This window comes from Neoarius graeffei, chromosome 23 (assembly GCF_027579695.1).
Source record: "Neoarius graeffei isolate fNeoGra1 chromosome 23, fNeoGra1.pri, whole genome shotgun sequence".
In the NCBI taxonomy this organism is placed as follows: Eukaryota; Metazoa; Chordata; class Actinopteri; order Siluriformes; family Ariidae; genus Neoarius; species Neoarius graeffei.
The window spans coordinates 57078404-57100095 of record NC_083591.1 but is presented as its reverse complement, the minus strand read 5'-3'; the positions used below and the strand labels follow the sequence as shown (position 1 = coordinate 57100095).

The 21692-nt window shown below is 42.2% G+C and overlaps 1 protein-coding gene across 2 annotated transcripts in view; it reads right to left on the bottom strand.

Moving 5' to 3' along the window:
* Nucleotides 1-21692, bottom strand: part of wls (Wnt ligand secretion mediator) — a 65523-nt gene that overhangs the window by 33350 nt on the left and 10481 nt on the right. For both annotated transcript variants that reach the window (XM_060906515.1, XM_060906516.1), the window contains exons 3-5: nucleotides 9306-9430; nucleotides 8726-8887; nucleotides 6543-6679 (exon numbers count right to left, since the gene is read on the bottom strand). In XM_060906515.1, the coding sequence (XP_060762498.1) occupies nucleotides 6543-6679; nucleotides 8726-8887; nucleotides 9306-9430 (424 nt within the window). The remainder of the gene's footprint in view (nucleotides 1-6542; nucleotides 6680-8725; nucleotides 8888-9305; nucleotides 9431-21692) is intronic.

The window sequence follows — 21692 nt, the reverse complement described above, 5'->3', positions numbered from 1 at the left end:
AAAACCAAAGGTGTATAAAAGCCACATACATGCGTGACCTAAATTTAAAAGCGTAAAGATAAAACTGCCACTTTGAGTTGCCTTGCACTTTTCCCCCCCAGGCTTTATTTTGGCATCTTTCCCACAATAAGGAATCCAGCAGGGAGCCATCAGTGTCACTCATCCTCAAGTTTCTCCTCGCTTTCCACCTCGACACCCTGAGGAACAGCACGCGAGCTTGCCTGCTCCGCTTTTTACTACATGAAAAAATTATTTGCCTGCAACTTCCAGAGAGCTTCAGGTCTCCCAGGACGGCCAGGGGCAAGTCAGAACAGCGCAGAGACAGACTGGAGATGAAAGTGTTGGAGCGAAGTGAGGAGGACGAGTGCGGAGAAAGAAGTGCACAAATAAAAGCAAGGATTAAAACACTGTGTCGTCAACACAATTCCAGTTGTCGTGTTACAGAGAAATCCCAACCAACAAGCTCCTCCTGAAGTCTTTCTGCTCTCGAAAACATTAAAGAACTGAATAAAATCTTCAAATCTTCACCCAAACACTTTACTGTTCTACTGTCCGATCTTCTGATTGAACGCTGTTGTATAGTATCTGAAATTTAATCATAAAATTTTGCTCATGAAAGCTGAAATAAATATAAAAAATTAAATGAATACAATTTAAATTAAGCTATAAAATAATACATATATATCTTTGTCTTTCTAGCCATCTAAACAGAGATGAAAAAAAGAAAATAGAAAGCAAGAAAGATCAATCCTTATTCCTTGGTGTGTGGATCATGGGACCAAAACCCAATGAAACCAGAGTACCAGATGGAGTACCAGGCGCCCAAGGTGCTGAAGAATCCAGCTTGAGATATTTGGGTACTATTTAGAGATTGTGGAGATTGGGACATGTCAAAAGATTGACGTAGAGGCATCTTCTTGGCTGCAGGAGTAGAACCCAATGTGTTCCTCTTTCTGCTGTTGCATGCTGAGATGCTTTTCTGCTCACCATGGTTGTAAAGATTGATTATATGGAATTATTATATCCTTCCTGGCAAAAATTAAAAAAAAAAAGCTTGAACCACCTCAAATCTGTCCATTTTCTGATCTGTGGCCCTCCCTTATCAACAAGGCGTTTGTTTCCACCCATAGAACTGTCCCTCACTCACTCACTGACCTCAATGATGTTTTTCGCACCATTCTGTATAAACTCGAGAGACTGTTGTGTGTGAAAACCCCAGGAGATCAGCAGTTTCTGAAATACTCAAACCATTTCAGAATACATCTGGCTCAAACAAACACCCATGCCACAGTGAAAGAAAGTCACACTTCACTGTGAGATCACGATTTTTCCCATTCTGATGTTTGAACATCGTGAACATTAAATGAAGCTCTTGATTTGGATTTGATTTGGATTGTTAAGGGATTGGCTAATTAGAGAACCGCAGAAAATAAAACGGCTGCAGGTGGATGTAGGGGTGTAACTAATAAAGTGGCCAGTGAATGTATATATTGAGGCACTGCCTAAAAGTGTAAAGCGTCTGTAAGTGGCAACCAGAGCGGTCACTCATTAATTATTTCACGTTCTGGGCGGAGCTGTCAGCCCAGGCAGCTGTATTTGCGATGCTCCAGTTGCTCACTGCTGTGTCTATGTCTCCCCTGTGCCTCCATCAAGTTTAGTGTTGTATGTTATAAAGCCTTGCTTTCTCGTCTCGTCTTCTTCTGCTTATCCAGGGCTGGGTCGCGGAGGCAGCAGTCTGAGCATGGAAACCCAAACTTCCCTTTTCCCAGACACCTCGGCCAGCTCCTCGGGAAGAACACCGAGGCATTCCCAGGCCAGCCGAGAGACATAGTCCCTCCAGCGTGTCCTGGGTCTTCCCCGGGGCCTCCTCCCGGGGGGACATGCCTGGAACACCTCCCCAGGGAGGCGTCCAGGAGGCATCCGAAAGAGATGCCCGAGCCACCTCAGCTGATTCCTCTCGATGTGGAGGAGCAGCGGCTCTACTCCGAGCTCCTCCCAAGTGACTGTGCTTCTCACCCTCTCTAAGGGAGCGCCCAGCCACCCTGCGAAGGAAACTCATTTCGGCCGCTTGTATCCACGATCTTGTTCTTTCGGTCATTACCCAAAGCTCATGACCATAGGTGAGAGTCGGAACGTAGATCGACCGGTAAATCGAGAGCTTCGCCTTTTGGCTCAGCTCCTTCTTCACCACGACAGACCAGTAAAGCGACCGCATCACTATGGAGGCCGCACCGATCCGCCTGTCGATCTCAAGCTCTGTCCTTCCCTCACTCGTGCACAAGATCCCGAGATACTTAAACTCCTCCACTTGAGGCAGGACTTCTCCACCAACCTGGAGAGGGCAAGCCACCCTTTTCCGGTCGAGAACCATGGCCTCGGACTGGGAGGTGCTGATTCTCATCCCAGCCGCTTCACACTCGATTGCAAACCACCCCAGTGCATGCTGAAGGTCCTGGTTTGAAGAAGCCAACAGGACAACATCATCTGCGAAAAGCAGAGATGAAATCCTGTGGTTCCCAAACAGGATTCCTTCTGGCCCCTGGCTGCGCCTAGAAATTCTGTCCATAAATATTATGAACAGAACCAGTGAGAAAGGGCAGCCCTGCCGGAGTCCAACATGCACCGGGAACAGGTCTGACTTACTGCCGGCAATGCGAACCAGACTCCTGCTCCGTTCGTACAGGGACCGGACAGCCCTTAGCAAAGAGCCCCGAACCTCATACTCCCGAAGCACCCCCACAGAATACCACGAGGGACACGGTCGAATGCCTTCTCCAAATCCACAAAGCACATGTGGACTGGCTGGGCAAACTCCCATGAACCCTCGAGCACCCTATGAAAGGTATAGAGCTGGTCCAGTGTTACGCGACCAGGACGAAAACTGCATTGCTCCTCCTGGATCCGAGGTTCGACTATTGGCCGAATTCTCCTCTCCAGTACCCTGGAGTAAACCTTCCCTGGGAGGCTGAGAAGTGTGATTCCCCTATAATTGGAGCACACTCTCTGGTCCCCTTTCTTAAAAAGAGGGACCACCACCCCAGTCTGCCACTCCAGAGGCACTGTCCCCGACTGCCACACGATATTGCAGAGGAGTGTCAGCCAAGACAGCCCCACAACATCCAGAGACTTGAGATACTCGGGGCGGATCTCATCCACCCCCGGTGCCCTGCCACCGAGGAGCTTGCTAACCACCTCAGTGACTTCGGCTTGGGTAATGGATGAGTCCACCTCTGGGTCATCAGCCTCCGGTTTCTCAATGGAAGACGTGACAATGGGATTGAGGAGATCCTCGAAGTATTCCTTCCACCGCCCGACAATGTCCCCAGTCGAGGTCAACAGCTCCCCACCCGCACTGTAAACAGTGTTGGCAGAGTACTGCTTCCCCTCCTGAGGCGCCGGACGGTTTGCCAGAATTTCTTCGAGGCTGACCGATAGTCCTCCTCCATGGCCTCACCGAACTCTTCCCAGTTCCGAGTTTTTGCTTCCGCAACTGGCCGAGCTGTGGCATGCCTGGCCTGCCGATATCCATCAGCTGCCTCAGGAGTCCCGGAGGCCAACATGGCTTGATAGGACTCCTTCAGCTTGACGGCATCCCTTACTACCGGTGTCCACCACCGGGTTCGGGGATTGCTGCCACGACAGGCACCAGAGACCTTGCGGCCACAGCTCCAAACAGCCGCGTCGACAGTGGAGGCAGAGAACATGGTCCACTCAGACTCAATGTCCCCCGCCTCCCTCGGAAGCTGGGAGAAGCTCTCCCGGAGGTGGGAGTTAAAGACCTCCCCGACAGAGTGCTCGGCCAGACATTCCCAGCAGACCCTCACCATACGTTTGGGCCTGCCAGGTCTGTCTGGCTTCCTCCTCCACCAGCGGATCCAACTCACCACCAGGTGATCAGTTGACAGCTCAGCCCCTCTCTTCACCCGAGCGTCCAAGATGTAGGGCCGGAGATCAGATGAAACGACAACAAAGTCGATCATCGACCTCCGACCTAAGGTGTCCTGGTGCCACGTGCACTTATGGACACCCCTATGCTTGAACATGGTGTTCGTTATGGACAAACCATGACTAGCACAGAAGTCCAATAACAAAACACCACTTGGGTTCAGATCGGGGAGGCCGTTCCTCCCAATCACGCCCCTCCAGGTGTCACTGTCGTGGCCCACGTGAGCGTTGAAGTCCCCCAGTAGAACAATGGAGTCCCCAGTCTGAGCATCTCTCAGTACCTCTCCCAGGGACTCCAAGAAGGCCGGATATTCTATACTGCTATTTGGCCCGTAGGCACAAACAACAGCAAGAGCCCTCTCCCCGATCCTAAGGCACAGAGAGGTGACCCTCTTGTTCACTGGGGTAAACTCCAACACATGGCGGCTGAGCTGGGGAGCTATAAGCAAGCCCACACCAGCCCGCCACCGTTCACCATGGGCGACTCCAGAGAATTGGAGAGTCCAGCCCTTCGCGAGGAGCTGGGTTCCGGAGCCCAAGCTGTGCGTGGAGGTGAGCCCGACTATCTCTAGCCAGTACCTCTCAACCTCCCGCACAAGCTCAGGCTCTTTCCCCCCAAGCAAAGTGACATTCCATATCCCAACAGCTAGCCGCTGTGTTCAGGGATCAGGTCGTCGAGGCCCCTGCCTTCGACTGCCACCCAATCCACACTGCACCAGCCCCTTACAGCTACCTCTGTGGGTGGTGAACCCACAGGAGGTCGGGCCCACGTCACCGCTTTGGGCTGAGCCTGGCCGGGCCCTGTGGGCAAAGGCCCGGCCACCAAGCGCTCGCATACGAGCCCCAACCCCGGGCCTGGCTCCAGGGTGGGGCCCCGGCTGCGCCATACCGGGCGACGTCACGGTCCTTGATTTTATTTTATCCATAAGGGTTTTGGTGAACTGCTCTTAGTCTGGCCTGTCACCTAGGACCTGTCTGCCTTGGGAGACCCTAACAGGGGCGCAATGCCCCCGACAACATAGCTCCTAGGATCATTCAAGCACACAAACCCCTCCATCACAATAAGGTGGCAGATTCTAGGAGGGGGCTTTGCTTTCTGTCATCCTGAAATGTCATTCATGCACAATGTAAAGTGTGTTTTTTGGTTGAACTGTGGTTTAGTACGAGACTGAGCATAGAGGCTAACAGGGCATGTTTGGCGAACGTGTAGAGGTTTGGTTGGTCCTTGATTGAGTGAGTGGAGCGAGGTGTTTTGTGTTCAGAGCATAGTCTGTAAACGTTACTCTGAAAAACTGGATATTTGTTTACAACCATGTTATGCTAGTTATTGTTTTGTTTTCTTTAGTTGTCACAGTGTTTGATGTCTGGTGTTCGATGCGATACTTGTACTCAAGAGGAATAAAACTCATCTGCTCCCGTGAGAGTCTCTCTGCTGTTGTTCTTAATGCCAAGGGCTGCTACAGTGTTCGTAAATAATCTCATGTTTTTTTAAAACACAATTAAAAATAAGTGCTGGATAAAAACCCCATCTTATGGAAATAAAGATACAACTTTTGTTGCCCGGTGGTCAAGTGTTGAGACGCGTTGCCTTGCACTTACGATTGGGTTCCCTGTGGTGGGACTCAGACGTCGTTTGTATTTACGGTCAGTGTACAGTCACAAAAGCCATCAAAAATCAGGTCAATGTTGTACCATATTCTTTTCAAGCTAGAGTGCCTTTCAGATTTTTCAAGTGTAGGTCATAAAAAGAATTTTCCCCAACACCCAATTATTATTTTTGTTTAGTGACTGAAAGCTACTGAATTCGAATCACAGACTTCCAATTTTATTAGTTTTTTTTAATAGAACAATTTAATGAATTTAGGGCCATGTGATTTTAAATTCCGTGCTATTTTTTCCTGCTTCACCATGACCCAATTCAAGATACTATGTCATGCATCACGTGGTGGGCTTTCCCCGTTCGCGCAAGGCATTGTGGGATACAAATTTGAAACAGGAGAGAAAAATGGAGGAGGTGAGTGTGCGAATGAAACGTGAAAGAGCGACTACAGTAACGGAAAGAAAGCAAGAAGAAAAGACGTTATGTTATATACGAAGGAAAGGAAACGCAGGACCAAACTAATAAATATGGTCGCTCAGCGAGCATCTCGGTGTGATCAGCTGTTCGTTTAGCGACAGAATGACGGAACTGTCAGTGCACACTCAAAGGTAAACCTGTAGATGGCAGTAATGCAACACTGTGGATGCCAGCTGCTGTAAAACCCAAAAGAAGAAGAAGGTAAACCTGCGCATGCACACACAGACTTCCTCCGTCTGCTTGACTGCGCCAAGTGAGCGATTTCATGCACATTATTTGCTTTAATCCCCTCAAATTAAATAACTTCCCAGCCACAGAATGGCCTGATATTTTGTGAGATATTACAGAAATAAACAGATATCACAATCACATTTCAGACGGAACTAAATTTCACCGATTTTATGAAATCGAAAGGCCGTCTAGCTTTAAGTATGGAGCTTCAGTCCGCTGTAATGGAGTATTGAGGATGATGTACTGAATTAGTGGTATATGAACACATGGTAGCGAAGATGCGTCTTACTTCTCCAGCAGGACTGGTGGTCTCGTCATCATGGTAATCCTTCTCCAGTACCAGATCATAATGATGAGGATGCTGGGCGTGAGGAAGGTCTTCATGGCAAACCAGACCTCGGTGAAGCCACCATTCTGATGGATTCCCTAAAAGGAAAAATGAAAATAGCATACGATCAATCAATCAATCAGTCTCAGATGCTCAGGGTCTCTGCCATAGCCAGATCCGTGGAAATAATACAGACAGGCCCGCCGACAGGGGGGGACAAACGGGTATGTTGTCCCGGGCCCAGGAATGGGGGGGCCCAGAACTGGGCTCTCATGAAGCTGCGATTATTTTATTTCATTTCAAAATGTGTTGATTTGGGGGAGAAATGTGCTATATTTGCATTCAATAAATGATTTCTAGATCTTTTGCCTTTATTGTCTTTGAAAAAGGCGTCAAGAACCCCCTACCACCCCTAATGCAAAAATGGTTTGGTCTGACTCTTTGATTAAGGGGAAAAAAACGACATCGTTCGATCATAGCGCTTCGACAATCAGCGTGCGTGACATTTGCCAACATGCACAAGTCAGGAGCACAGAAAAGAAAAGAGAAAAAGAGAGGAAGAAACCAAGAGACTCAGGGGCTCACTGCATAAATATTTTAAAAAAGATTCGGATGATGCAGCAGGTACTAGCAAAGGCAGTGGGGCAGCTGAGCCAGGTAAGACCAGTGTTGGGCATGTTACTTTCAAAAAGTAATTAGTTATAGTTACTAGTTACTTTTCCCAAAAAGTAACTGAGTTAGTAACGGAGTTACTTTGTCATAAAAGTAACTAATTACCAGGGAAAGTAATTATTCCGTTACATTTTGTTCCCCCTCAAAAAAAAAAATCAAATTCAATTAGTGTAATCATAATAAAAGTGAATGTTAAATGTGTTTAATGACTGAAATGGACAATTAACAGAACCAATTAGTAATGTTATCTACACTATATTAATATTTTTGTGGGACAATGTGAGATAAGACATCTATCAAATGTAATATATTTTTGCAGTTATTAAAATTATGCTACTAATTACTGGCCACTGACGAGGACAAACGCTTTGTTCCTCGACATAATGTGCATTGCACGTAAACACTATTGCCTTTTATTTCAAGTAATGAAAAGTAATGGCTGTATTTCCAATGTGAAAGCGCAGTGCTGGGCTGACCGCTCGCCATCGCTGTGTCTTCCGATTGAAAGAGCGCGCAGTAGTGCAGTAGGTGTGGCCTACCTACGCATGTTGTCCAAATCTACTCTGATTGGCTTACTGTGCCGTTGTCTCGTGTCTCCCCGCCCCACACGAAAGCAGAGTAAAGAAAGGCTGAACGAGCAGCGTGCCAGATGAGAACAGCTTTAATAAAGTAACGCATAGTATTTTATTGTAAGTAACGGGAACGGCGTTATAACGGTGTAAAAAGTAATTAGTTAGATTACTCGTTACTAAAAAAAGTAACGCCGTTAATTTCTAACGCCGTTATTCCCATCACTGGGTAAGACACAGCCAACTTTTTCCAGCCCCGTAAAGTAACCCCAACCAATGTTACAAACGAGGGGAGAGCAAGTCACACTGAACACCATATCAAACGCACAGGGCATTGAATCATTTCATAACCACAACGGCTTAATAACATTGTGTTTCATATATCTGATTGAAGCTAAGAATATTCACATTAGCCCACAATCATATCCCGCCGTTTCTCGAGCGGTGTGTTGTTCTCTGCTTTTCACACTGGACAGTACACACGCACGCACAACAAAAGTCCGGCGCATTGCATTTCGCACCTGAATAGTTGCAGACTAAGGAAATGTTAAAATGTTAAAACTGTAAAAATGTTGAAATGCTAAAATGAAATGGTTGTTGACCGGTTGAATGGTTTTTGAATACCTGTCATTTAAGGGTTGGAGTGAGTAGAGACTGGGATAAGAGAGGTGTGTGTGTGTGTGTGTGTGTGTGTGTGTTGGCCCGGGGGGGTGGGGGGGGTGGGGGGGGGGGGGGGGGGGGTTGGGGGGGGGCCCATTCAGAGCATTTTGTCCCGGGCCCAGCCAAAGCTGTCAGCGGCCCTGAATACAGAACAATACAGAAAAGATCAATGTTGTGGTGGAGTGAAGGAAGAAACAACATAGACACGTAGCATAAACACAACGTAATGCATCGTATCCTCACCACCAGGCGGATGTCTCTGATCTCGCCGATTCCCACATTCACCTTCTTGCGTTCGTAAACCGGCAGCCTGATGTTGACCAGGTAGTATTTGTGCGACACGGTGCCGATCTCCATGAAGGGCAAGACGTCACATTCGTAGTAGCGACCCTCGTTGTCGATAATCTGGAGAAGAGAAAAAAAATTGCAGGATAATTTTGTTGTCAAACACTTTTGATGAATAAAATGCGAGATTTCTGAGATGAGCTTTAGACTGGAAAATCATTTAATGGCTCAGAATTAAGATCACATTTTAATTTTATAAGGAACATGTAAATGTATTAATTTCTTAAATAACTAAGTGACTTTTTATATCGGCAATAAATAAATAAATAAATAAATAAATAAGTGTGTGAAAGCACCCTTATGGCTTCATCCGAATGGTCACGCTACCATTTTTTTTTTTTGTAAAGTTGCTTAGCAACAGCAACTGTTACTAAAAATCACGAACAGTAGTAGAAAGGTTTGTAGAATATTTCACACGGTTCTGATGTGTGTGTGTGTGTGTGCTCTTTAGGCTCGAGTGTGTCCTCTGGGTGTTTACCTTGGCCGTTGTGAAGTTACAGCTGAGTTTGCGCTGCTCCACAGAGTGCGCCATCTCCGTCCACTCACTCAACATGTCGTCTCTGTAAGCCAGACTGACGTCTATCGTGACCGTGGCTCCGTCCTCTACTCACACAAAACACAACTTTCAGTAATATTCACATTTTAATTCATTCATACATTTATCTGCTGTTTGTTCCCCGCCTCAAAGTTCTTGTAGTATTTAACAGCAACCATTACATCCCTAAAGGAGACCAGGAAGGTCCACTATGAAATGGAAATCAGACGTTGCCTAAATGGAGTGAAATTTTTTTTTAAAAAAGGTAGCCATTCTATTTATCCATCTATAAAGCAAATCAAACTACACAGATAATGTGACTAAAGTCACAGTAATTTACGCTAGCTAACCTTTGTCAATTAAAGGTAAAGGAAAAGTTGCGTCCTGCCGCTCTGAACAAAATTCTCATCTCATTATCTGTAGCCGCTTTATCCTGTTCTACAGGGTCGCAGGCAAGCTGGAGCCAATCCCAGCTGACTACGGGCAAAAGGCGGGGTACACCCTGGACAAGTCGCCAGGTCATCACAGGGCTGACACATAGACACAGACAACCATTCACACTCACATTCACACCTACGGTCAATTTAGAGTCACCAGTTAACCTAACCTGCATGTCTTTGGACTGTGGGGGAAACCGGAGCACCCGGAGGAAACCCACGCGGACACGGGGAGAACATGCAAACTCCACACAGAAAGGCCCTCGCCGGCCACGGGGCTCGAACCTGGACCTTCTTGCTGTGAGGCGACAGCGCTAACCACTACACCACCGTGCCACCCTGAACAAAATTAAAAAAAAAAAAAAAAACCTGATTGAAAAAAATTCATCAAAATTGAAAGAATTATAAGTGATTGAAAAAAGCCCGTTTTTCATGGATCATTCTGGTTTGGTGATCCGGATCAGCACCAAAAGTCACAGCAACGTAATTCAGCCCAGAGGTATTCTTCATGTGAAATCTGATAATGATTCATTGAAAAGAGAGAAATAGCATCCTAAAAAATGTTAGGAGGAGGAGGAGAAGGTAGAAAGATCCTGAGTGAGAGTAACAATTTGCACTACCATTGCTAGCACAAATTAATTAGGAGAAAGAAAACGCAGCTTTATTTTTTTTAGCTATATTATGTTAAATGTACCTGTTTAAAGACAGAAGAAAGCATCAAAAAGCATCTAAAACACTTAAAAGGTGATGCTAGCTGCAACATTTAGCATAGGTATGGAGCCGAGAAGCTAACACTAGCTTGCTAGTCACTTACTTAGCTCGCAAGTGGACGCTACAGTTCTAGACATGTGGTATGTTTAGCTTAGGCACATGATCTTAGAGTTAATAAACATTATGCATTATATTAGCAAAGAATGTTATGTAGCAGTGTCTGGATATTAGCAAAACAAACTTTAGGTCAAACTTGAGTACACTCCTGTGTAATATCAGTTAAATGATTCAAAATTGTATCACCGTACAATTTAGCATCCACCTAGCGAGCTAAGAAAGTGACTAGCAAGCTAGTTTTAGCTTCTACGCTCCATATGCTAAACATTGTAGCTAGCATCACCTTCTGTCCTTGGTGTTTAAACAGGGACATTTAACAACTTCTAAATAAAAAATAAAATAAAACTGCATTTCCCTAATTTGATTGGAAAGCCATGGCCTAATGGTTATAGAAGCAGCTTTGGGACCAAAAGGTTGCTGGTGAGCAATTCCAGTGTTATGGACGTGACACTTGAACTCAAAATGCCAACAACACTACGTTCAGACTGCAACCTGAAACGACCCATATCCGATTTGTTGTGAAATCCGATTTTTTTGTTAGGCCGTTCACATTACCAATTATATGAGACTTGTATGCGATCTCCAATATGAACGGAAAACGACCCAAAAGTGTCCCGCATGCGCAAATTGACACGTAATAAGCACATCTACGTAATATGTAAACAAAAAAAAGCGCACTCTTCAAGTTTAATGATTTCTTTTGTTTGTTTGTTTAATTATCTGGTTAGTGTTAAAGTGTGAGGTCTCGTGTGTGTTTTTGTTTCTGAACTGAAATGAAAACGTGTAGCCTGGTAACGAGGGTTGACTCCTAAATGTCTCTAATTTCTATATAAGTGCACTACATGTTACTAGGAAGTAATGGATTTTTAAACTCTATATAGTGCACTCGAGCTTCAGTAGGCAGTCATTTGGGATACGGCCGCTGTATTACCAAACTCTTAATTCAGGCTTAATAATTTGCACATATTTATTTCGTCATATTAATAAACTTTTTCTACATTTTTATAAATATTTATTTAGATTGTTTATAGCCAGATGAATTCTGCAACTTCTCTCAGCGCTGGCTCAAGGTGCAGAAACACCAGTGCAGTTTGCTATGGAGATGAGGCGAGACCTGGCAATGTGGTTTTTGTGGCGGTGGCGGAACTCACACAATAATCTGATTAATGTGGGCAGCAGATTAATGAGACCGAAGGTGTCAAATTACTGGAAATTTCCAGAACAATCTTATAATCTTGTAATACAGGATGGTTTAAGTTATAAATCAGTTATAGAAACTGTTTTATTTAATCAGGCTAACAGATAAACATCCAGGTCCCTACCAAATCCACCATTAGCTTGATCAATTCTATAAAAGTCTATTTAAATTCTGAAAACTGTACAAATGTTGTTGTTTTCCACCAAAGAGGCGGGATTAGCCAACGCAGAATAGTGACGTTTGTCTCTTGTTGATGACGTGTAGGTCGCATGAATGCGACCTGTCCGGTCAGACTGCAGTCGCATGTGAAAATATCGGATATGCATCGGATTTAGGACCACATATCCAAGCGGCCTGGGTCGCATGTGAAAAAATCGGATCTGTGTCGTTCAGATTGTCAATAACAAATCGGATACAGGTCGCATATGGGCAAAAGAATTCGGATATGGGTCGTTTCAGGGTGCAGTCTGAACGTAGTCCAAATGACCGAGTGCATGTTTTATTGTCTCCCAGTATTTAAACAGGTGTTGCATATTTTAAGGCTGTACCATACTGGAGAAGTGATAGAACAAGAACAATTCCCATAGTACATCTAGGGCATGCCAGAAAATGCCAATAAAAGATGCGTTATGGATGTGACAGAAAAAGTATCACTTTTCTTGGGTGACTGTACATTTTTATCAAACTCTGTGAAATTGTAAACCTAATGTCGAAATGGAGATATCCATTTGATAGAGGGGTCCAAGGTGAATATTAAAAAAATCTTTGTTTAAAATATTTTGTATTTCATGCAGAGTTTCGGAAGGAAAAGTCAGCGTTATGGATGTTGTTAGATTTAAAGCCATGATTTAAGTTAGTTTTATAGCTATATGTTAGACTTTATGATTTTAATATTTTAGAGCTTTTAAAATCCTTTATTATTTTAGATTAACCTGACCTTCCTCTTTGCTAGACATAAACATGGTGTCTTGTTTAAAATTGTTGTGAAAATATCTCGCACGCTTTGATGTGCGTAAATGCTGAAATTGCTGAATCGCTGATATTAATATTATTTTGCTTATGATTGAAGGTTTCATTCACACACACACACACACACACACACACACACACACATATATTGTAAGGTTTTATTCCTTTGTAAGGATAAATAATTGTAAATATTTATTCTTGACCAAGAAGGCAGTAATTCTTAATACTTAATACTTATTCTTAATATTGTTCTGTTCTGTTCTATTTTATTATTTCGGTTAGAATGCATTGAATTCTGTGTAACTTGTAAGTTACTGTGTGACCTTCTGTCTAAGCTAGACACATTGCTCGAGACGTGTTTTGGAACATTCTATCAGAACATGAGGTAAATGTTGATATCTGTTAGAACATCTGAAATGTATACAGGATATATTTTCACTTACACACATATTAATGGAATTAAGGAATTGGAATTAAGATGTGATTTGCTGACCTAGCCATATTCACACACACGCATTCACAGACACATCCACACACACCCACAGATCCAACAGACACACACACACACACACATAGACAGATATCAAACAGTGATGTCATTTTATCCACACAGATAACACCCACATATAATAATCCTCTGTATTCTTGTCTAATTGGGGGGGGGGACTTGCGAATAAAGATGTGAACTACTTTGGGGTTCCTGTCTTTCTTTCGCGACTCACCCCCCCCAGACGTCTGGGTGACACGGGGGGGGACTGATCTCGAGATGGTGAGGGGTGAGAGGTAGAAGAAAAAAATCTTACAATTGTGACGAAATTCCGTTATGGATGTGACGCGTCTGAAATAGACATGGCATATGTTTAGAAAATCAGCAATTTAACCACCATAACCCTTTGAAAAACTCTCTAAATATCAGCTAAAACCATCAAAGTTCTTAAATAATATTTAGGATGGCTATTGTTTTGCTGTTTTGTGGATTTTAGCATACATTTCTGTGGCTTGTGGCAATAATATAGAATTGTACATGATCAAAGTTGATTTTAGCTTGGGTTTTACATTATAAGAAAGAAAGACTGACAGTGACATATTAGGTTGGTTACAAATTGGTTCAACTTATTCACATCTGTAAAATACAGGCCTAGGTGATATCTCTGGGAGTGGTTTTGATGTATTACATGTTGCTTTATTTTTGCATGGTGAGGTTGACATTTACATGGAATTGCCCTGGTTCGATTCCCTGGACCTGTAGGAATGGCTGAAGTGCCCTTAAGCATATGTTGTACGTCTCTCTGGATAAGAGTATCTGCTAAATGTAATTGTGTGACTTCTAATTTGAACAAGAGTATTTGCTGTGATGTAAAATTAAAACCTAACAGTTTAGATTTACTATGTTAATAATACAGACCACACAGTAGGAACTTACTTCAACAAAAGTTGAATCTCCCGTACGGAGATTCAAACTTGTTTTTTTTTTTTTCAACACTTTGTACATCCACCTTTATTTCTAATGACAGATTCAACCCTCCTCAGCATGGAGGAGGCCAGTGGTGCTTTGGATCATCATCAGGCTGGAATATTCCTCTTCTGCCAAGCTTCTGAAGACTGAGAGTTGTCATATTTTGGTACATCCACAGGTATTCATGGTGTCCTCGATAAAGGTCATCTATCTCCCCAACACCGTTTGCACTCACGCAGCCCCATTTTATCGCACTCCCACCACCATGCTTCACTGTCAGGACTGTGTATTCACTGTGGTGGTCCTGGTCAGGTTCACACCAAACATCCTGGACCCCATATTTATCTGACTAAAGAATGGGCACCCAATATTTATCAGGCTTCTTTTCATGTTCTTTAGCAAAGTTTAATCTTGCAGTTTTGTGCCAAAGAGCAAACAAGGTTTGTTTTCTTGGATGCCGTCCAGAGAGGTTGACGTTATGCGATGTCTGAGCTGGCACAGGAACTCTAATTTCTATTTATAACCCCTGTGCCAAGTCTGAAGCACAAGTAGCGCACTGTCCATGGTGTCGGTTCAGGAGGACGGCCACTGCGGCTCCAGTTAGTGGTACTGCGGCTCCTTCTACGCCTTCTGGCTGAGAAAGTTCTGGGGTTTACGGGCCATTTTATAACCATGTTCTTCCAATTACACTGTCAGAAACAGGGGTACAGTAGAAGCCTATTTCTGTCCCTCAAGGTACAATCTACACTAAAGTACCTCCTAGGGCTCATTATTGGACTTCAAGGTAACTATGTGTATCTTTTTAGGGCCAAAAAGGTACATACCGTATATGTTCCCAATCAGTATATAAATGCTACAAATAAGTACCATAGAGGGTACTGATCCAGTGACAAGCTGTTATACCCCTAAATGTACAATAATTCAGTGGTATTGCACAGAGGTGCACGTCTGCACTTCTGCTGTAAACTGTAATAAGGTGTCATTAGTGTAGATTGTGAAGATCAACGCTAAACACTGGATAAAGTACTAGCTAATATTTGGGCATTGAAATTAAACTCTGATGAAAGATGTGCAGTTGAGACGTTTATAGAGGAGGCCAAAGAGCGAGCGAGCGAGCAGTGAAAGAAGGTATTCGTCCCAGATCCTGTCAGTCTTCGTAACATCATTCCACAAGCAGCAACACGGCCAGATTTTATCTACATACACTTTCACACTTTGTTTTAATTAATGTAAAATTAACACTGTATTCTTTTACAAAAGTACTTTCACACAGGAAGCTGTTTTTGTTCCATTACCAAACCAGTCCAGACATTATTACCAGACATGTAGCTCCTGCTATCTAATTTCAACTAGGATTTTTATACTTTTTTACAAAAAAATTATTTTATTTAATAGCGTGACCAGTGCTAGCCACGAAGACACTATTTATCGAGCAATGTTTATAGATCCAGCTTGCTCAATTCTAAAGTCAACATCTTAATCTAGCTAGCTAGCTGGCTGGTAAATTTACATTTAGCTAAACTAGCTACAACACTTTGCTGTAATGCTGAATCTTAATGAGGAATACTGCACTCTGTGTCACTCTGTTGGAGGAAAAATAATCAAAAACAGGGTGGTGTGATGAAGCTAATTTACTGTCACTGCTTTAAAGTGAAGGAATTTCCGATAACAGAATGCTCCGATAAGTTTTATTTCTCCGAAACAGCAATGTTTTTCATGACTTAAAAATTTGTCACAAAAGGACATCAGACTTTTACGACAGTGTATTAGGGTCACTGAAGGTTTAAAAAATAAAATAAAGGATATAAGATTTTTTTTTTTAAATTCACAAATTTACAAGGGAAAAAAAAACAAAACAAAACCCGATATTCTCCCAGGCAGCAATCACATGCTATCTGGCTGCAGTGCATTCTGGGAAATGTAGTTGAAAATCTCTTAGCGCTTTATTCTTTTATATTGCACAGTCGAGGAGAAATGAGTGCATTTCCTGTAATTCTCGGCTCATCAGTCCGTGGTGTGATAACATTAATCTGACCTCGCAAAGTGAAGTCATGCGATTCTTTGACCAAAAAAAAAAAAAAATCCTCATAAATTTGTGACTTTTTTAAATCTCGGAGTACATCAAAGTTTTTTCTCATTAATGTACAACTTTTATCTTGGAAATTGGACTCTTCCCCCCCCCCACACACACAGTTCTGTATATCTTTTTTAAACCTACAATAGCCCTAATACGCCATTGTACACTTTTTCTCCATTTACAGCTACATTTAATGTCTTCATGACTGAAAAACCGAACTGCGTAAACTCCTGTCCTGAAGACTTTCACCATCTCAAAGAACGTAAACTTAAAGCTTTATTTCTGACGTTACAAAGCATTGACCCTGCAGACTCTGTTCATAAAATTAAAATAAACGTCTCCTTACAAAGCCATCACCATATTAACGATCGCACATTTGTAGGCATCGTAGCCATTCAGAACCTCTGGGGTAAATAATGTGGCGACTGTAGAGACTCGGAGCTCAATTTTATCCACGAGTGTGTCACTAAAAAAAACTACAGAGCTCACAGAGGGATTAGAAAGCTGAACCTGGACTGTAGGGTGAAAGCATTATTAGCAATGTCGTCTCTCACAAACACTTGGCAGCGCGCGCACACCCCTCTGAATGTCAGCTTAGTACACAAACATTCTTTGCCATCGCAGCAGCCATCACCCCAGTGACTAATCTCTTTCAACAGCTGTGTTATTGCTGGATCTGTGCCAGGCAGGGGGGTATTTGGGGCATGATCACAAGGCTTTATTACACCACCAAGGTGGGTCAGGATCAAGAGTTTATTTAAAAAAAAGTTTATTGTGCATTTTCATTAAATATTATTCTACTGAAGATTCTAAACAGACGTAAAATGATAACGTCATACAAGCAGCAGCTAAACACACACACACGACCTGGAAAGCACACATTGCTTTTCTATGATATTCTATACCCATCTTCATAACCTTTATTATGTTTTCTTTGTCCAAGCACCACGTTATTTATACCTCTCTCTCTCTCTCTCTCACACACACACACACTTAAGCAAAACTTGTAAATATTTAGGACTTATTCAGAGTAAGAATATTCCTTCTTCCTTTTTTTCTTATTAGATTAGATTAGATAAAACTTTATTGATCCCTTTTGGCAGGTTCCCTCAGGGAAATTAAGAGTATTATAAATCCAATCATACATTATGATGGTAAAAAAATACTGTATAATAACGATTTATACAATCACCACAAAATCATGATTATTTACAACAAGTATTCTGCTTGTTTAATTTAAGAACAAAACATTTCTCTTCATCATTTCAAAATTTCAGATAAACTCAAATTTTTTTGCACATTGTACACCGAGATTGATCCTAAATAGAGCACACTGTATACGTGCGAAATATAAACCCATAATTAATTAATTAATTAAAAAAAAAAAAAACAGCTGCATGCATTAGGTTCTCATCTCATTATCTCTAGTCGCTTCATTCTGTTCTACAGGGTTGCAGGCAAGCTGGAGCCTATCCAGTGTTTCCGCTATGTACAATTGGCTGCGGCGGGCCGTCGCACCTTGAGTTTTGCCGCCGCACCTTCAGGAATTCCTGAAGGGTGGCCGTGGCCAGGGTAACTTTTTGAAAATTATTTTAAAAATAGGCTAAACCAATATTTTTTGACGTTGAGCGGACTCGAGCCTGGCATGAACCGCTCCGACGCGCCATAATGACACCAATCTATCACCAGCCAATCAGGAGACTTAATCAAACGCATCCCCCGCCCACCAATCTATCACCAGCCAATCAGAAGACTTAATCAAACGCATCTCCCGCCCACTTGTGTCCGCGTCTGAGACGTTGAATTTTCACAGAAGGAGGGAAGAAGTTGACTGAGGTAAGACTGTGTGATAAATTAACGAACGAATAAGACAGGAATTTCAACATATAGGGCTTAAGTTTGTTACCGTTAAATAAGCATTGCTTGTACAGTAGCGTTATGTCGTTACAACGTTGACCCACTTTTAACGTGCCGAGTACCGACTGTAGTCGCTAACATGCTAATTAGCTTGCTGTCAAAAGTGCAAAGACCTTAAATTGCTCTGTGTAAATTAGAAAATGGCGCAACTTCCTCTGTAGCCGTCAACTCAACTTGTCTTGAGTTTTGAGCCAATCACAGCAGGGCAGCACTGTGGCCTGAGGTAAAACATGATAGTTTTAGTTTGTTTAAATTACAAAAATGAGTAACCCAATGACTGTCTCATATACTCTTCATATACTCACACTGTTTAAGTAATGCAATAAAACTCATCTTTAAAAGTGGAATTTACTCAAACTGTTTGCATAGAATGAACTTTGGGGTTAACAGTGTAATAGCGTTGCAGTGTTCTGCAAATTTGCAATTTAATATTTCAGATCTTGAGACATGAAAGTGCTATTTTAAAAAATAAAAGGTCAGAAATGTTTTCTTTGTCGTCTATTTAGTTCATTTTATTTCCTCAATAATTTTCCTTGATTGAGAAATCGGTCTGGGCTCTTATGGGTTAATCAGTAGCCTGCATGCTAGTACATGTTCCATTTACAGTCAAACATTTTGATGAACTCCAGGCTCAATTTTGATTAATCAAAAATCTGCGTAGTAGTACAGTCTGAAGATGCTCTTGCACATTTGGTGTCAATTGAACAAAAATTATGGGAGGATATAGGTTTAATAAGTTTTACAATTTTTGAAGTGAGTGATGGATTGATAAGTTTAGATGTGTTCAATATTTTCTTATCTTCAGACATAATATTGTAGATGTTTCTTTACCTGCTTGATAGTTTTGACTGGGACTCCAATCTTCCTCAGAAGAGTCATTAGTCCTTAAATTAAATTCATTATAGACATGAACTTAAAATCATTGTTTTATTTTATGGCCTCGGTGCCCTGGCTTTTGGCCTTCGTGCCCTCGGCATCAGCAGAGCGTTCGTTTTCCACACTTCGTCGACTGAAATCATACCTCCGATCAACAATGACACAAAAGAGACTGAATGACTTGATGAACTGCCATATTCACCATGACATTCTGGAACAAACTGACATGACAGCCATCGCAAAGGAGTTCGTGCAGGCCAATGACAGACGCAGGCAGGCCTTTGGGAAGTTTTAAGGGTAAGTCATTGGTTACTTCTATTAGCACCGCCGAGTGCACTGCTTCCTCTGTTTTCAGTGTTTCTATACTGCATTGGTACTGATACAAGCAAGTTGTTTAAGTTGAGTTAGCCTACTACCGAGGTGCTTTTGTTGTGTACTGTTGGCTGTTTTAGCATTTTATTCTGCGCAGTTATGTGCCAGCATGTTGTGGGCTAAAGTCATGACCGATGGATTAATCTATGTAAAGCCTTCTGTGCTGTTGGCTGTTTTTATCCTCGTACTGGGGTGGGACATCTGAGCGCAGGTCTTGCCACCACACCTTCAAACATTTTCTAGGGGAAACACTGCTATCCCAGCTGACTACGGGTGAAAGGTAGGGTACATTTGAACTCCAACATAAAAAAATGTCAATTCTTTTATCGTATTGGTTTCAAAAGAGTTAAAAGAGGCTTACTGCTGTTATAACACAAGTAAGAGCAGGAACTAACGTGTTTTGTGGATGGTTCACATCATTAAATGACAAAAACAAAATATGCAAATTTTTTTAAATAAATAATTTGTAATCTTTGGTGAAATGCTGTGGTTTAAGAGAAACAAAACAAATAAGTCAACTTCAGGGTGGTAAACGTAACGCAACTTCATCACCCCGTCGTTGCCACTGCTCATTCTTCACACCTTAGTGTTTTTTTCCTTACATTTCAACCAAAACCACAGATTAACCTCATCTCAGATGTTTTGTCTTTAATATATTTGTTTACTTCCTCATCATCAGCAGAGCCAAATTCACTCCGACACGCAGCCTGATGAGGAACGAGGTCTTTTTCCTGATTGAGCTCGCTCTCAGAGACGCAGAATCACAGAGGAACCAAGCTGGCAAACGATCAAACATCTTCACATCAACACTGCAGTAAACATCAACATCTGGAGAGGAGGAACTTCCAGGAAGGACGATGATACAGCGTCTTAGAGCGAGGAATAAACTGCATATAAACTCGACTACGAGGATCTGTAACCTAATCTAATCTACTCAAATCACACACGTAACATCACATCACCTAAAATCTGATCTCTAAGGATCAGAAATATATAGGACACTTTCAGAACCCTGTTGCAAAAAATGACAACAAGAAGAAAATTTCAAATGGTTCCAATCACATAATGATAACTGGCTTAATGAGGGAAGAGTTTCCTCTCTTCTCTAGTTTTTAATGAATTCGTTTATCTTTTTATCATATTTATTCCTTATCTATTTATTCTTCTCAGTGGCTTTCGTAATCCATAAACAAGTATATATTTGTATATTGCTCACAAAATCCTTACTGTCCTCTGAAGAGACGAGAACAGATTAAATGAAATTACTAAGTAAAATTGGACAAATTAAGTGGGGATTTTTTTTTTTTTTTGCAATCTGGCTTAATGGTTTCCATTTAAGATTTTGTGAGTACTGTTAAATAACACCAGAAACCATCAAAGAAACTTTCGAAAAATAAGAAATTAGGAACATTAGAAAACATTTTTAGTGGGTTCCTAACCAGTAGAAATCTCTAATGGTTCATGTCGGATAGAGCTGCAAATGTGGCCTACCAAAAAGAGAAATTTACTAAATAAATGAAAATCGCTATTAAATCAAAAAGTACAAACATAGATATAACGTAGATAGATATATAAAATCAGACTCGGGTGAACCTTCACCAAGCTAATCCGTTTAGTTTTGTGCTGCAACTAAACATGCTAGTGTGGCTAACTAGCAAGAAAATCATATAGCCTTCAGTCAGCGCCGTCGCAAGAGGAGGGCGGGGCCCTGAGCAAACTTGACAGATGCGAGGCCCTTTTCAGGATAACCTAGTTTACACGTACTGTCGGAATTAAGTAGTAGTAGTAATAGTAGTAGTAGTAGCATTAATAATAATAATAATAATAATAATCCTTTAAGAGGGGAGGTAATATACAACAATTAGCAGACACATACATCGTTGGCCATAAGCCGTTTATTATCCGTCACAACAACAGGTGAACATTACATAAAGACAAGTATGAATTGCTGCTTGTCGAAATCGGGCATAAATGACATTAAAACTTAACTTTTGACATGTGCATAAAACTTTTGAAAAATTGCACGAATAAAGTTAGATTGCCTCACCATATAGTTTAGAAAAAAGCGACCTTTCTCGCTTTCTTTGCTGCAAACTCCGCGATTAAATCCTTATAATCCAACTTGCAGGCAACGTCATTTTCAATTGACAGAAGAGCGAGCCCACATAGTCTGTCCCGCGACATTGAGGTGCGCAAATAG